Source organism: Rhea pennata, chromosome 6, assembly GCF_028389875.1.
Source record: "Rhea pennata isolate bPtePen1 chromosome 6, bPtePen1.pri, whole genome shotgun sequence".
Taxonomy (NCBI): Eukaryota; Metazoa; Chordata; class Aves; order Rheiformes; family Rheidae; genus Rhea; species Rhea pennata.
Genome location: NC_084668.1, coordinates 7,988,031 through 8,004,170, shown reverse-complemented (window position 1 = coordinate 8,004,170; position 16,140 = coordinate 7,988,031). Strand labels below are relative to the sequence as shown.

General features: G+C 38.6%; 1 protein-coding gene across 1 annotated transcript in view; it reads left to right on the top strand.

Moving 5' to 3' along the window:
• Window positions 1-16,140, top strand: part of MGAT5 (alpha-1,6-mannosylglycoprotein 6-beta-N-acetylglucosaminyltransferase) — a 132,214-nt gene that overhangs the window by 47,608 nt on the left and 68,466 nt on the right. The window contains exons 2-3 of the mRNA XM_062579271.1: window positions 1,680-2,066; window positions 8,284-8,451. Coding sequence (XP_062435255.1) covers window positions 1,829-2,066; window positions 8,284-8,451 — 406 coding nt within the window. The 5' untranslated portion in view covers window positions 1,680-1,828. The remainder of the gene's footprint in view (window positions 1-1,679; window positions 2,067-8,283; window positions 8,452-16,140) is intronic.

Below are 16,140 nucleotides of genomic sequence, written 5' to 3'. Positions count from 1 at the left end.
TTGTTTTATGTTACTGAATTGTTTATTTTTCACATCAGATACTGCTAGAGAATAGTGAAGCATTCCATTTTTAATGAAATAACACTCTACTTTTTAGTCAGCTCAAGAGAGTCTCAAGAGTATAGTTTGTGAAAAAACTATAAGGAAGTGAAATCTGCCTTGCCATTTCTTGGAAAACTGACTTAAGTTTATGGAGAATGCTATTAAAAGGGGTTGTTCATTTTCTCTGTCCAGACATTTTAAGTATGGGAGAAGTTAACTTAGTGGCTTTGAAATCTTTCTCACCAACTCCCTCTGTGCTATTCTTCCCTAAACACAAAATGGCTATGAAGCCAAGCTAACTGTTCTTTTCATCAACACAGATGCACGCTGCAGTTATTTTCTTTTTTAGTTTACTACTTAATGTACATTGACTATCACAATCAAATAATGCTAAATGTATGCACAAGACGCTGGAAGCTAAGTAGTCCAAAGCTATTTATGTCCCTCTGCAGGACTGTTAGTTCAACTGAAAGTGGAAGTTTTGAAGCGACTTCTAGCAAACATCGAGCTGTGCCAGCAGGCATCTGTGTAATTATCCTATTAAAACAAAATAACATCTGCGTTATCTGTGCCAGTGCAGTATGGAAAAGAACATTATGTCCTCTAATCCTGTCTGGGAGCATTATGGAGTTAAAAGGATAACATTTTACCAAATCTGTGTTTTAATATGATAGGTTACACTTAATTACCTTTTAAATTACCTTTATTCTGTTGCAGGGTTTTATGCTACGGACTCTGCTTTTAACTCTCATCATATAGCTCTTCCTGCCTTTGCATAGTTCATACTCGTTTTCTTTTTTTTTTTTGGGGGGGGGGAGGAGGGCATAGGGATTATATTGAAAAGATAAGTCATTTGCCTTGAAGGCGCTTAGATTCGAACTTATTTTTTTCCTAACATGGGAAAAGATCTACAATAGATATAAAAGACAATAATGTGGCAACTAGAAGTATGTGTTTTGAATGTAGGTGTAAAGTGCAGGCTCTCTGAACTGTTTTATGAGGAAGGAGTAATGGTGCATGGCAGAGGCCGCACAGGAGCAAGAGGAGATTATTTCAGCCTTCTAAGTGCTTTCAGTGTAAACCAGGAGAGTGTATTGGCTTAAATGATGTAGACTTCTTTTTTCCCTCTTTACCCCTGAGAGAATCTGATTTCCTGATCACCTATCTAGCCATATGCCATAGCTCTTGCCAGGAACTCCTAGCAGTGTCATCGCCAGCTAAAATTACTTGTATTCTGAGAACTGAAGTATGTTGAGAATTGTCTTAAATTGCTACATTGGCAACATCACAGAGTTTTTGTGCACACACACACACGCACACAAAAATACATTAAAGCAGCTTTATCTTGAAATTCAGGTTGGAAACTCTACTTCAAGCCCTGAGTTGGAGCTGTATGCCGCAAGGTGCTCTGCCCCTGCTCAGACGCATCACTCCTTGTTCTCTTTCCAGTGCTTCTCACAACTTGTTGCTGCTTTGACTAGTACACTGTAATATTGATACATACAAATTAAACGTTTACAAAGAAACCACATTGTTTTCTCTGATTTTATAGCAGTTATAATAAAGGCCTAATACAGCTGGTAAAACTTTTTAATATTTTGTGGTAACTTTACTCCTTTTCTTTCCTCTTTTAACAGGATGGAATTGAAATACGGTTATATGCTGACTAAGGAGTCAGAAGAAGACTGAGTCCTGTTCTCACCTTTCTATACCTTCACCATGAGCTTGCTTTTTGGCTTCATGCTTTAGAAACCTTTGGTGTAATTCTGTGAAGCTGTTGGAAATCATGGCATTCTCTCCATGGAAACTGTCTTCTCAGAAACTTGGCTTTTTTTTGGTGACTTTTGGTTTCATTTGGGGAATGATGCTTCTACATTTTACTATTCAGCAGCAAACACAACATGAAAGCAGTTCAGTCCTGCGTGAACAGATTTTGGATCTCAGCAAAAGATATATCAAAGCATTAGCTGAAGAAAATAGAAATATTGTGGATGGGCCTTATGTTGGGACAGTGACAGCATATGGTAAGTGCCTGTTCTAGATTATGTAATAATTTGATTGTGGGTTTTTCTAAATGGTACAAATGTTATATAGAAAGTATAGTTAATTGCTGCTCAAATGACTGTATTTTCAAGTTCCAGTCTCTTGTTCACAACCTCTGTCACCATAGTGTCGGTGTTACGCCCTGGGAAAAGGAGGAGAAATAAGAGGGTAAAGCATAATCAGATTAGTTCTTGGTTGACTAAGTGTGGTAACACTTGAAATGTGTTATATGGTAAACAATTCTCTTCCTTCAGAACTATGCTGATTTCTCTTTTTAAAGTAACATTTACTAATCCAGGTTAATTGGCTTTCCTAGAGCACTTCTACCCAGCTAGCAGAACCCAGTGTACCTTCCCTAAGGATAATAAAGTAATTGGCACACGAATTACCAGCGGTTTAAGGATTTCCACTATGAAAGTAACTGTCTCTGTGACTTGAATGCAGCACTTGGGAATTTTTAGATTTCAGCTTAAAGTAACTGTATGCTTGTCATTAACCAGATTGACAGTTTTGGTCCTCTTTTCTTCCAACCTGAGACGAGTTCTTTGTTTCTTCAATGTGTTCTCTTTAGGGAGTGTTTTCACAAAAATAATCTAACATAACATCTATTGAATTGGAATAAATGGCTGATATGGTGCTGTAGACAATGAAGAGTTGAGGAAAATAACTGGAAAATCTTTGGTTATATAAGGAGACTACTAGAACTTTTAAACGTACATGGAAGAAATAGACATTAATTTCAGAAAGACATGAATCATGTCATTATAAATGAGGAGGTACCCAAACTGCGATTTGCCCTAAAGAGGGTAGAAACAGCAGAAAAAAATATAGTTCTGTTATGATATATATCAGTATTGTCAGAAGCTTTTAAATGAGCTTTTGTGTACAAACCCCATTAAACACATTACCATGGGCTGTATGGGAAAGGTTCTCTATACTCTGCTGTTAAATGATTGACTTTGCAAAGAGGGGGCGGCTTGCAAGGAAATCAAAACCTTTTGCCAGTGTCATGAATTTTCTGCAATCTGTTGATTTTCGTACTAAATCTTAACTTTGATACTGTGGTATACAATTGGCAGAGGGAGAGAGAAGATGCTTTTAAATTTGTGATTGCTATAAACAGTTTATAAAGTAGTCTGGTCAACTAACTGTATTGAAGGAAGCACTACTTCATTGCCCACCCACAAAGGGAGTAAGAGGATTGTACCTGTCACTTTGTCATCTGTGGTTTAGCTTCCTTCCACTGCGAAGGAGGAAACACTGAATGGTATTATGCTGAATCATTTCAACATTAATGGCTAATACAAATTTTATTTTATTCTCCGTGTTACAATTCAGTTCTAGTTCATTTTTCAGAGCAAGAATAACTTTAAATCTTTTTGGAATTTCAAAGTCCTATTTTAACTTTCAGAAAATATCTTTTTTTTCTAACAATTGTTATAGCTAGTTTTTGAAAATAATTTCCATCAAACTATAAATAGGAATATGTAAATGACACCAAGTTAGTTGAACATGAAGATCCAAATGGGAGCATACCCTACCAAGAACTCCACTAAACTTATGGAACTGTCTAGCATGCTAAATGCCTTGTTCAGGGATCTTTCTGGGCTGCTGACCGAAGGGTTTGGGACAGCAGGTATCTATATCCTACAGCTGGCTTAAGTGAGCAGAATGTATTTAGAAACAGTGCTTGATATGTTTATATGCTTAAGAGCTTGGATAGATGAAAAAGTATCTCATGGTATTATTGGTGTAGTTGATTATTTGTGAGGAAGGGCAGTGTACATAGCTGAAATAGCTTTCACCCCTCCTTCAGAAATTAGGACTGTATAGCCTCCCTGATCTTGCAGATAGGGTAGGGTGAATTTACTCCTGCAGTTAATACAGTTATGAGTAATGACTGGTACGGATTTGCTACGAGTGTTTGTATTCCTTTTTTTTTGCTATCAAAAAGCCAAAGAATATACTTCGAACTCGCAGAAGTGCGCAAATGTGAAAAATTGATATATTCCAAATGCTGTTTAGTCGAGAGCCAGAGCTGGACTATGTTCTTTAGAACTTGCCTTCATGAGAACAGTCATCTTGCCTTGAATCCAGTATTAAGTTGGCTGCTGATGTTTATAACATCTGTCTAGTAGTTTTATCTGTTATGCCATTAGTTATTTTTTAGAACTTGATTTAAATGTCTTTTGGGGGAAGTAGAGTGAAATTTGGAGGTTTTTCAGTATCTTCATATTATGACTAACTAACTTGCTTTTATTTAAAAATACCTATTTATAGCTTAATGGAAGTTATTTTCAAAAATGAACCATAACAATCAACAGGGGAAAAAAAAAAGATATTTTCTGAAAGTTAGAGCTAGGACTTTGAAATTCTAAAAAGAGCCAAAGTTTTGTCAGTGTTCTGAGAAGTGTTTGTGGAATAAACAACTTGCTGCGCTGGTAAAGCGGAGACTTACTATGTTCACGTTTTTTGCTCTTTCCTGTTTCACTTTTTTGTTCAGTCAGCTTACCTAATATTAAGATTATGCATCTGGCCCAGGCTTAAGTTTAACTTTAAATAAACCATATTTATCTCAAAGTAGAGAATTTTCTTTTACAAGTTTATTAGTATGTTTTGTTTGATATTTATTTCTGCATAGTAAATTTTGATTCTTCCTCACTTTCATTTCATTCAACATAAGAATTAGGGGGATGTGCATGTGTGAAAGAGTTGAAAAATGAACAGAGCATATTACCAGAAAATATTTCTACAATAAAAATATGGTGCAATTTCAAATGAGATATAGCTCCTTTTAAATTGGCAAGATCCTATCATCCTCCTTGTTTGTTTGACTTTTTTTTTCTGCTTGCTCTCTTTCCTGTTTACCTACTCACTTTTAGACTATTTGGAAAATTAATGGCAAAATAGAGTTGTTTCATCTTATAGTTTTGATTATTTACTCTAAATAAATTGGATTAATGTCTTTTATAGGCTTAGACAAAGAATGAAGTTTAGGGTGCAACAGATTATATGGGTTTCTCTTTTGGCCCATGGGTTAGAAGAACCTCTTTTTAACAAGACATTTTGGGATGTCATCTTGTTTCTGTTGCTCCTTTTTTCTCTCTTCCTAATAAATTTTGGTGTTCATATGAAAATGCTTGTCTATAAGGCTGACACTATTGTCCATAGTATCACTAGCTATTATATTGCTTTGTTGCTTAACTAACAAGCAGTGCTTATTCTGTAATTTCTGCTAGTCTGTGGCTACACATTGAACTGTGCTGGTACTGTATGTGTATTATATGGTATTTCATTATATTATGAAAGAGCACAAACTTGGAGTGTGCCCTAGGCTTAAAAAAAAAGTATCTTTTAAGGGTGCTTGAAGTTAAGTTGAATTAAAAAAAAAAGATACTTGCCTTCAGAAATTGAAGGGGAACTGCATTAATCTGTGCCCTCACTAGGTTCAAGATCACAGGATATCCTTAGCTAAGTTTCCCCTGTAGTTTGCTCATGACCATCGTTTCCTGTTCCAGCTGGCTATGGAGTAAGTTGATTCGCTGCCAAACGATGGTCAAGTTCCCCAGGACATGTTAAACTGACTTTTGCAGGTGGATGAAATAACTTTGTAACAGTTCTGTCAAGTTAAGGCTGACTGCTTTTCTGTATGGGATTTTTTCAAGGTGCGTAGCCTTTTTGTTTAAAGACGAGTTTGGACAGGAATTCTCAAATTAAGAAGTTTTGAAGGATGCAAAATACTGATAATGTAAAAATTTAAAACAGTAGTGGGGCAGGCTTTAGGATGAGCAAATACTGCCATGTGAAATAATACTATATAGAACTGAGTAAGCCATCAGTTAGTCTGTCCAGTCTGGCACTCCAAAGGGTTTCTTGGTAGCAAGCTATGGGATTATCTGTTCAGCAATAAACTCGTTAATGACTGATATTAATGACAGTGGCTAGTAGAAGTTGGCTGGTTGTGCTATGAAAATTGCCCATGCTACTAAGCCTTTTTTACTGTTAACACACAAACGATCATGATTTCTGTGTTCAAGAATAAGTATTAAGTTTCCTTGATTTGTCTGCCTTTTACCCACTCAGAAGAGTTTGTTATTCATAATCTTGATTACATAGCTTGTTCGCTTTTTCACTTACAGGTATTGATTTTTATGTTCTGTCCAACATATATTGTTCTGTCATGTAGGTGGATCAAATACTTTCGTTTTAAAAGCTGTAGTCAAAATACACCCGGTGGCTATTAGATTTTTTTATAGAAATAAACAGTTGTTTTGCAAAAATTACTGTTATTCCCTGTCCCCACTCTCCCCTTCCCAAATTAGCTTCCAAGTGCTTTTTCATTTTGGTAAAACACTGATATAAAGAGACATCTTAATATTACAAGACTACAATATTTAGCTGTTTTCTCCTGATAGTCTACATATGCCCTAATGTATCCTGAGTCTTTTATTCCTATTTCATTTCTATTTTATTCTATGCCTTTTTTCCCCCAAATTTTCCTCCTTCTTCATTGCTTTTTGTATCTGTTATTAAGCTCCTGTTCCACTTTTGCCTTTGACTTCTGGATCCCATTTGTGAATCATTTTGTTTTGATAAATACTTCTTTTATCTTTCACTCCATGGCACTATACCTGTATTTAAAATATATTAAAGCAGAACACATCATCAGCGCTAAAGATTTCATCTTCTGATCTTTAGAGGGCAAAGAAAAACAGTTAAAAAGAGAAGTATCTACTTTATGCCTCCTTTGAATAAATAGCTCTCCTTTTTCTTTGGAGAAAAAGAGCATAAGATTTCTAAATGTAATATCCTTTTCTTATTTATTCTCTCATTTGCACAAGAATCGGGGCACTCAAAAAAAAAAAAAAAAAAAAAGCTAGGGATGCAAAAAGCACATGGCAAAACTACAACTGATGTTTGGGCAGATGAATTTTCTATTACAAATCAGAAAACTTACTTGGTTCTAGAGTTGTGAAAAGCAGCAAATATATTATAAATGCATCACTATTTTATGTAATTAAATATAAAAATAGTGTGAATGCAACATACCAAAGACTTCTATCTTGAGATAAGCACAAATGAACAAAGAACAATATTTTCTTTCATCTTGCTTTGCTTGATCCCACTTTAATTTTTCGGTTTAGTCTGATAATGGTCTATATTTTTTCCCCTCTAGCCTACAGTGTGAGTGTGGGTTTTATGGGGTTTTTTTGAGGGGAGAAATTATTTTGTTTTGTTGTGTGTGTATGTTTTAGCTCACCCAATTGTCTTCATTGCCCTAAAAAAATTGAACAACAGAATAAAAAATATCAGGCAATTTAGTCTTCTTGAGCTGTCACTCGATATGCAAACTCCTATGACTATTCATTGCTTTCTGTGCAAAGGAAGTATGGTGTCTGATCAAATGGATAGGTAGATGCAATCACCAACAGAGTGAAGAAAAACAGGTGATTTATGACGCTTTGGATATACAATAGAAAAGGTGGAAACCTACAGGTTCTGTGCCAGCACAGACCTGATTGTGGAGAGGGAGATGCAGGAGGAGGTTTTTGATCTGACTGAGAGCCATCTTGCCTTTGGGGAATGGGATTTTTATTTCCAGATGACTGAGCATCTCTTTCTCTGATAGTACTACTTGAATATGGATTTAGGTTTCACTATGGGAGTATTTGAGTAGTATGGCAAGGATTTGCATGCCAGATGAGTCTAATGCCTGCCTTGCTTCTAAATGATAAGTTCTTAGAGTACGCACACACGCGCGCGCGCTTGATTTGATAGATCCAGTTGATTCTTGTAGTTTGGACGGTTTCACGAAGAAGGAATTTTTGTCTTGTATATTTTGTGCTTAAATCAGGATAAAAGCTCTTCCAGTTTTGTTATAATATAGCCCCAAAACTCCTAGTCTTATGATTACTTGAGCAATTACAAAACACACATCTTTTACTTCAACGTGAATGTAAGATGCATAAAAGTTGCTGTATATGTGTGTTATAAAATACATATGAGGACCAGTCCGATGTCCAGGGGAGCCTGTTTGTGAGGTTGAACAATGTAGGGAATGTTTGTGCAAACAACAGTTACTGACCAAGATTTGCACTGAGCATTTGTATGTATTCCAGTTTTGTTCTTGCATCTATTTTGTAATTCTCTCTAACAATGTACATTACACTGTTAAGCAATTTAACTTTTGATTTGTAGATCTGAAGAAAACACTTGCTGTCTTACTGGATAATATCTTGCAGCGCATTGGGAAGCTAGAGTCAAAGGTGGAAAATCTTGTACTTAATGGAACAGGAGCAAACTCTACCAACAATACTACCACTCCTGCTCCCAGCCTAGGAGCAGTTGAAAAGCTTAATGTAGCAGGTGAGTATGGCAATGTTTAAAACACTTATGGGCTGTTTAATCTGTATTTTCTCTGTGTGTGCGCTCTTTTCCATGGCATCATGTGGGTTTTCAGTTGTTAAGATTGAAATGTCTTTGAAAACAAAATTGAAAGGCTAACCTATATCAATAGCAATTATAAGTCCATTGGTCTTTTGCAAGCTCAAAGAAAATCTTTCTGTTATGGCAGCTTGAACACATTGAAGAAAACATTCTCTACCAAAGGGGAATGGTCCATCTTGCACTTTTTTTTAAGTATTTTTACATCTTTCTACATCTACTGCTTTAGTATATGCTTCATACTTTAAGAGATTTCACATTAGAAAGGTGAAATTAGGCAGATATTTTCTCTCTAATCCTAATTACTTGGTCAGTAAGAATCTACTCTGTGCAGATATTCAGATTGCATATGCAATTTTTGTGTTATTACACAAAATAAAACATTTATTTATTGTCTTTATATTACTAGTTGTGATGTAAAAATATCCTTTCCCCCTCTGCCCAAAGAAAACACTTATTAATCAGTAGTGCAACCGTAATTATCATGTAAACATTTCTTTGCCTGTTCAGTAGCTCTTACAATTTGATACATAGAGGTGATCCAATGATAGCCTCAGCTTAAGTAAATGTGTTCTTTAAAATGTCGCTTGAAATCATCATGTTTAATTTTGTTTTCAGTGAATCGACTGTTTACCACTCTTACAGCTTCTCAAAGCATTTATCACATAGTGGTGATCTGATCTCTTTACCCACGTCTCAGGCCTTTATTATTCCAAACTTCTTGTGCTCTGAATACATCTTGCCGTTCACATCGCCTTGTCTGTTGCCCTGCCCTTTTCTATGCCACTGAGTCAAAAAAATACTGACTGCTCTGACCCATAGGCCTGTGCCCTGCAGATGATCTTTGCAGCCCTTAAAAAGGGAGCAGAGCAGTGTAGCTAGGCCAAGCTGGTAAACAGGAGAATAGCTGTACTCCTAAGTCTTGCTTATGCTTTGGGTTCCTATCAAAATTGGTATCTCTGAGGATGTTTTAAATGTTGTTAAAATTATGAATATGCATGTTGCCAAACAATATTTCTTAATAAAAATGTTGATTTAAAGCAAGACCCAAGATACTCGGAAGCCATTGTAATCATTGTACATCTATGCTTTGTGAATAAAAAACTAAATTTTTGATAAACATAACTAATATTCTTAGATAGTAAAGTTGCACTGAAAACTATGTCGGACTGGTTGTTTACAAAATGTTCTTTTACCTTAAAAAGTGTCGTGGGAAGATTTTAATTGCATATCTTTGATCCTCAAAAAGTGAGCAAAGGAAGGTTCATGTTGGGTGATTTTTTCTCCCTCTGCTTTCTCCCAGCCTATATGTACTTGATACTTGAACTTCTTTTTTTTCAAAGACTAAGAACAGTTAAATATCAGGATGCTGTATGTAGTACTACTTAGAAAGGGTAAATATTTTGAGCGTGTCTATTCAAAGCACAAATAGCTTTTCTACATTATACATTAGCTTGTTTTGCTGTATTGGATGTTGAGCTGTAATAATTTTTGGTTTCAACATGTTTAATAATGCTTGCTTTTTTTGAAATTGCTTTTGTGTTGTTTCCTTCCAGTAGATCTAAACTACAATGAATAGACTTCATCTAAAAAAACCCCAAACCAAAAACAACAAGTCCCACCCCACATGATTTAAAAGTTATTCATTACAATGGAGACTTTGATAGTTGTCATCCAAGAGATGATGGCTTGGATTCCTATCTGGTGTTTGGCATCCTCTGTGGATGTGTAGCAAGGCAGATTGACAAATCGGCTTTGGCAATGCAGCAAACAGGCATTTATTTTCTTATCATATAGAATCATAGAATCAGTAAGGTTGGAAGGGACCTCTGGAGATCAGCTAGTCCAACCTCCTCGCTCAGCAGGGTCACCTAGAGCGTGTTAGACAGGGTTGCATCCAGGCAGGCCTTGAAGATCTCCAGAGAAGGAGACTCCACAACCTCTCTGGGCAACCTGGTCCAGGGCTCTGTCACTCTCACAGTGAATATATATAATAATATGGTAAGAAGGACCTTTTGTCTTGGTGATATTTCCATGTACTATTTCCTGCAGAGGTTAAAGCTGACACACTAAAACCTTTTAGGTGGAAAGGAAGACTCAGTAACTTCACAGTCAGTTGATTTGTTTCTGTGGCTCTCTTTCCCATGAAATTTGTTATATCTATAACAGATTCTTTAAAGAGTCTTCAGCTATAGTTTGCCTCACTCTTTCAGTAGAGACAAACTTGATAAAAGGTGAAACTATTGCAGATTATGTAGGATTTCCAGAGCTGTTCTCCTGTCCTAGGAGTACTGTAGCTGATTTTTATTCAGTAAAAATAATATATGCCATCTTCTCTCAAACCTTAAAAGACAAACTAATTGTCCTAGCAGAACATCACTGTGTACTGGATATAGCAGGATGTGGACCATGCTCATTCTGATGGCCCAGATTAAAACTTTCTCAGGGTGGTGCTTTGCTTTGACTCATATTTATTGTTTTTTATCCAGTGTATTTTTTCCACACTATATGTAATACCAAGCAGCAGCTTTTCCTGGTTTGCTGTCTCTTGGCCTCCTGTAAGGGCAAGAGGGTGGAGCAGACAAGAATTGGGTGTTTTCAAGTGTCTTGTTGCAGACGGCATGATGATTGTGCAGAAGACCGCATATAAATATTTTCCACTGCAGTGCTGAGTTGCATTAGGAATGCTGAAGGGGGCTGTAAGTGGTCCCCTGGGCTGCATTTTGATTAACCACTTAACTACAACTTGAATTCTCCTAACATTGCACTGATTTCGGCAGTGTTAATGGAACACAGCACACAGCTGGTGTGAAGATGGACTAGCAGCAGCAAAGTTCATTTTCTCTAAATCATATTAATGCTTCGCTACTGAAGTTTCTAAAACATTAGTAGGAAATATTTTGTGCTCTGCGTTTAAAATCTTTTAACCTTCAGCTCATTTCTCTGAATATGTTGATTTTGCTTTCAACTCTTGCTGCAAATTCTCTCTTTAAGGAAATATTACTGACTGGAGAGAAAAAAATGTGAATTTAATTGCAAATGGAAGAGAAATGGAATGGAATTGCAAACAGGGGAAGAGAAAGGAGCTCTTACTGAAACTGAAGCAGTCTTAACTAGAATGTTGTGTCTAAAACTGAAATAGAAACAAAGTGGAAATAGTACTTTTAACAGTTACAGCCGGTAAGAGAACAGATAATGATAACTTCTTGTCACAAATGGTGGAGGAGCCTACGAGGAAGGGTGTCCTGCTGGACCTTATCCTTACCAACAGAGAGGGACTCGTTAGAGATGTGAAGGTTGGGAGCAGCCTTGGCTGCAGTGACCTTGAGATGGTGGAGTTCAGGATCCTGCAGGAAAGAAGTAAGGCAACAAGCAGGATTGCAACCCTGGACTTCAGGAGAGCAGACTTTGGGCTCTTCAGAGACCTACTTGGAGGAATCTCATGGATTAAGGCCCAAGAAGGAAGGGGGGTCCAGGAGAGCTGGCTAGTGTTCACACATCACTTCTCCAAGCTCAAGAGCGGTGCATCCCTATGAATAAGAAGTCCAGCAAAGGGTGAGCAAGTCCCTGTGTGAGTGAGCAAGGAGCTCTTGGCCAAATTCAGACAGAAGAAGAAAGTGGGCAGAAAGAAGAAAAACAGAATGTGGAAGAGGAGACAGTCTACTTGGGAGAATTACAGGAATGCAGTCAGAGTATGTAGAGATGCAGCTAGGAAGGCTAAGGCCCTGCTGGAATTGAGTCTGGCAAGGGATGTTAAGGACAACAGGAAGGACTTCTTCAAATACATCAGCAGCAAGAGGAGGACCAGGGAAAATGTGGACCCGCTACTGAATGGGGTGGGGGCCCTGATGACAAGGGATACAGAGAAGGCAGAATTACTGAATGCCACCTTTGCTTCAGTCTTCACTGCTAAGGGAAGCCCTCAAGAATCCCAGAGCCTGGATGTGAGGGACAAAGTCTGGAGAAGGGAAGACTTTCCTTTGGTTGAGGAGGAAAGGATTAGAGACCTTCTGGGCAGGCTAGACATCCACAAATCCATGGGCCTGGATGGGGTGCACCTACGGGTACTGAGGGAGCTGGCAGATGTTATTGCCAGGCCGCTCTCCATCATCTTTGAAAGGTCCTGGAGAGATGGCTGAGGACTGGAAGAAAGCCAGTGTCACTCCACTCTTCAAGAAGGGCAAGAAGGAGGACCCAGGCAACTATAGGCCAGTCAGCCTCACCTCCGTCCCTGGAAAGATGATGGAACAGCTCATTATGGATATCCTCTCCAGACATACGGAGGAGAAGGTGATCAGGAGTAGCCAGCATGGATTCACCAAGGGGAAATCCTACTTAACCAATGTGATAGCCTTCTCTGATGGAATGACTGGCTGGGTAGATGAGGGAAGAGCAGTGGATGTTGTGTACCTTGACTTAAGCAAGGCTTTTGATGCGGTCTCCCATAACATCCTCCTAGAGAAGCTCTGGAAGTGTAGGTTAGACGAGTGGACAGTGAGGTGGATTGAGAACTGTCTGAAAGGCAGAGCTCAGAGGGTTGTCGTCAGTGGCATGGAGCCCAGTTGAGGCCTGTGGCTAGTGGCATCCTCCAGGGCTCAGTCCTGGGTCCAGCCTTGTTCAACTTCATCAACGACCTGGATGAGGGGACAGAGTGCCTGCTCAGCAAGTTTGCTGATGATCCCAAGCTGGGAGGAGTGGCTGACACACGTGAGGGCTGTGCTGGCATACAGAGAGAGCTGGACAGGCTGTCTATGGGCAGCTGGGTGGAGAGGACCCTTATGAGGTTCAACAAGGGCAAGTGCAGAGTCCTGCCCCTAGGGAGAAATAACCCTAGGCACCAGGACAAGCTGGGGGCTGACCTGCTGGAGAGCAGCTCTGCAGAGAAGGACCTGGGAATGCTGGTGGATGACAGATTGACCATGAGCCAGCAATGTGCCCTTGTGGCCAAGAAGGCCAATGGTCTCCAGGTGTGCATTAGGAAGACTGTTGCCAGCCAGTCGAGGGAGGTGATCCTGCCCCTCTACTCAGCCCTGGGGAGGCCTCATCTCGAGTCCTGTGTCCAGTTCTGGGCTCCCCAGGACAAGAGAGACATGGAGCTACTGGAGAGAGTCCAGTGTAGGGCTATGAAGATGATCAGAGGGCTGGAGCACCTGCCCTATGAGGAACGGCTGCGAGAGCTGGGCCTCTTCAGCCTGGGGAAAAGACTGAGGGGGGATCTGATCAATGTTTACAAGTACCTGAAGGGAGGGTGTCAAGGGGACGGGGCCAAACTCTTTTCAGTTGTCCCGTGTGACAGGACAAGAGGCAATGGGCATAAACTGAAGCACAGGAAGTTCTGCCTGACCGTGAGGGGGAATTTCTTCCCTGTGAGAGTGACCCAGTGAGAGGTTGTGGAGTCTCCTTCTCTGGAGATCTTCAAGGCCCACCTGGATGCAACCCTGTCTAACATGCTCTAGGTGACTGTGCTGAGCGAGCAGGTTGGACTAGCTGATCTCCAGAGGTCCCTTCCAACCTTACCAATTCTGTGATTCTATGATAAAACTGTTAAATAGATCAGTCAGATATGTTTACCCTGTCCTATTAACATTAAGGAGGTTCCTGATGCTGTAAGACCTACCCATAGGAACCACTTTGATTTGGGCTATTGTCTGCCCTGTACATCATTGCAAGGCATTCTAATATATTTTTTTGCCCTAGTCTAAAAATGTATTTTTTAGCCCTAAGGTTCAAGATTGTATAACCTTTTAGGTAATGTTAAACTGCCACCTGCTTACATTTTCTTAAGAAATAAGAGTTGGTCCTTGGCAGACTGGGTGAGCTGCTAATGCATGTCACAGTGTGCAATTTTCACTGCATCGTGGCTTTAAACAATATTGCTATTTTAGAAGTTCTGTGTCAAACAGAATACCTATTGAACAGCAGTCACTATTGAATAGGTATACAACAGCATTTCTTGTGTGTAGCTATAACTGTTATTCAGCTTACCATCTGTTGTAGTGAATTATTTCTAGACTTTGTAACTGTCAGATGGGGAAGAGTTGAAGCAGAATGTTTAATCTGTTATGAAGTACATTTGAAGGATGTACATAAAGCAAAGGGCAAAATATGCATATAGCACTTACTAATATTTAACTGTTTTGTTAATGAGTAACTTGAAAGAAAGCAAAAGAAAAAAAAATTCCTATCACAGGTTATGCTTTGGGCTAGGTAGTTTTCTCTTGGGGTTTATAGAGCTTCACTAAAACAAACAAACAGAAAAACCGTTGACATTCAGTTTAATTGCAGGAGCTGTATCTCTGGCTGGTATTTAAGGAGTGCGGTGTCAAAGACATGTGACTTTAGCCCATCTGTTTGTTGTTCTCCTTTGTTGCTGTGTATGTGCATCTGCTCCAGTGCAAGGTCAGGCGGCTTAGCTTAAACCTGCGTGCCAAGTCATTCATGCTGATGTGCCAGACTTTGCACTGAAATAGCTGATGATGGTTCACAACCTCAATTTCCCCTGCTCTGCTGTGCTCTAAGGATCTCTTATACAGAGCTATAACATCTTTAAAGAGCTAAAGCCACTTGCAAAGCATGAGTGCTTTATGAACATGAGGATTTAATTTTAGTTATTTTTATATTGAATGTCCTGGGACCTCACAAATGAAGCACTGCATTTAAAAAGGTTTTTAAAATCTGGAATTTGTATTTTTGTCAGTATTTTCCACTTCCACAAGACAATCTGCAAGTTCTGTGAGCACTTATGTTTATAACGTGGTCATATTTTAATAATAGCATTCAAAATGAAAGTTGTGCCTAATTTCAAAAATACTTAGGTATCTGTAGAATAGAAATTCTGCTCACAGAGTGCTCATAGAGAAAAAGAAAAGTGTGTATGTATTAGCTAATGTTGCTTTGTACTGACTTGACAGTTGCTATATTTTTAGCTTTTTTGGCTTTAAGTACTAAGTTTTGGCTGGGAAAAGAGATTTCAACTTGCATTTTAAATGACAAAAGCCCTAACAAAGGGTTTTAAAAAAATCCAAATGGTTCTCAAATACTGTTTTCCAACAAAAGTAACTTTAATGTCTGGCCTAGTAATGTATTCTTCCCCTTCAAGAAAGAACTATCCAATGTGAATTTAACCAGAACGTAATAGTTTCTATCTAGACGTTTTAACATGAATCTTCATATTTAAAGAGGCTGGTTGGTGACAGCTTCCTTGGCTTCAGAGATAGTACAGCAATATCTCCCCTGCCCAGAACTATATAGTTAGTACTGCTAGCTTAGTCAAGGATGGGGAAAGGTACCTTTCTCTTGCCTGAGACCAATAGCTTTTATTCAGGCTTCAGCAAACCCTCTGTGCATACTGAGTAGCTATAGAAGCTGAAATATGATTCTTCATATAGATTCTGGACAGTAAGAAGCAAAGAAGTTGGCGAAGAATATTTCTCAATCTAGAACTTGCACTGACTATGGCAAAGATGACAGAGTATTGCTTTAGTGCAAGTAATAGTTGACCTGATCCATAAAAATTTTTCACAGATGTGTTCAACCTTTTACATTTATTTCTCATGCATATGTTTGGAAACTAGTGTGTTCCAAACCTGTCCATTTCTGCTTACTCTGTAT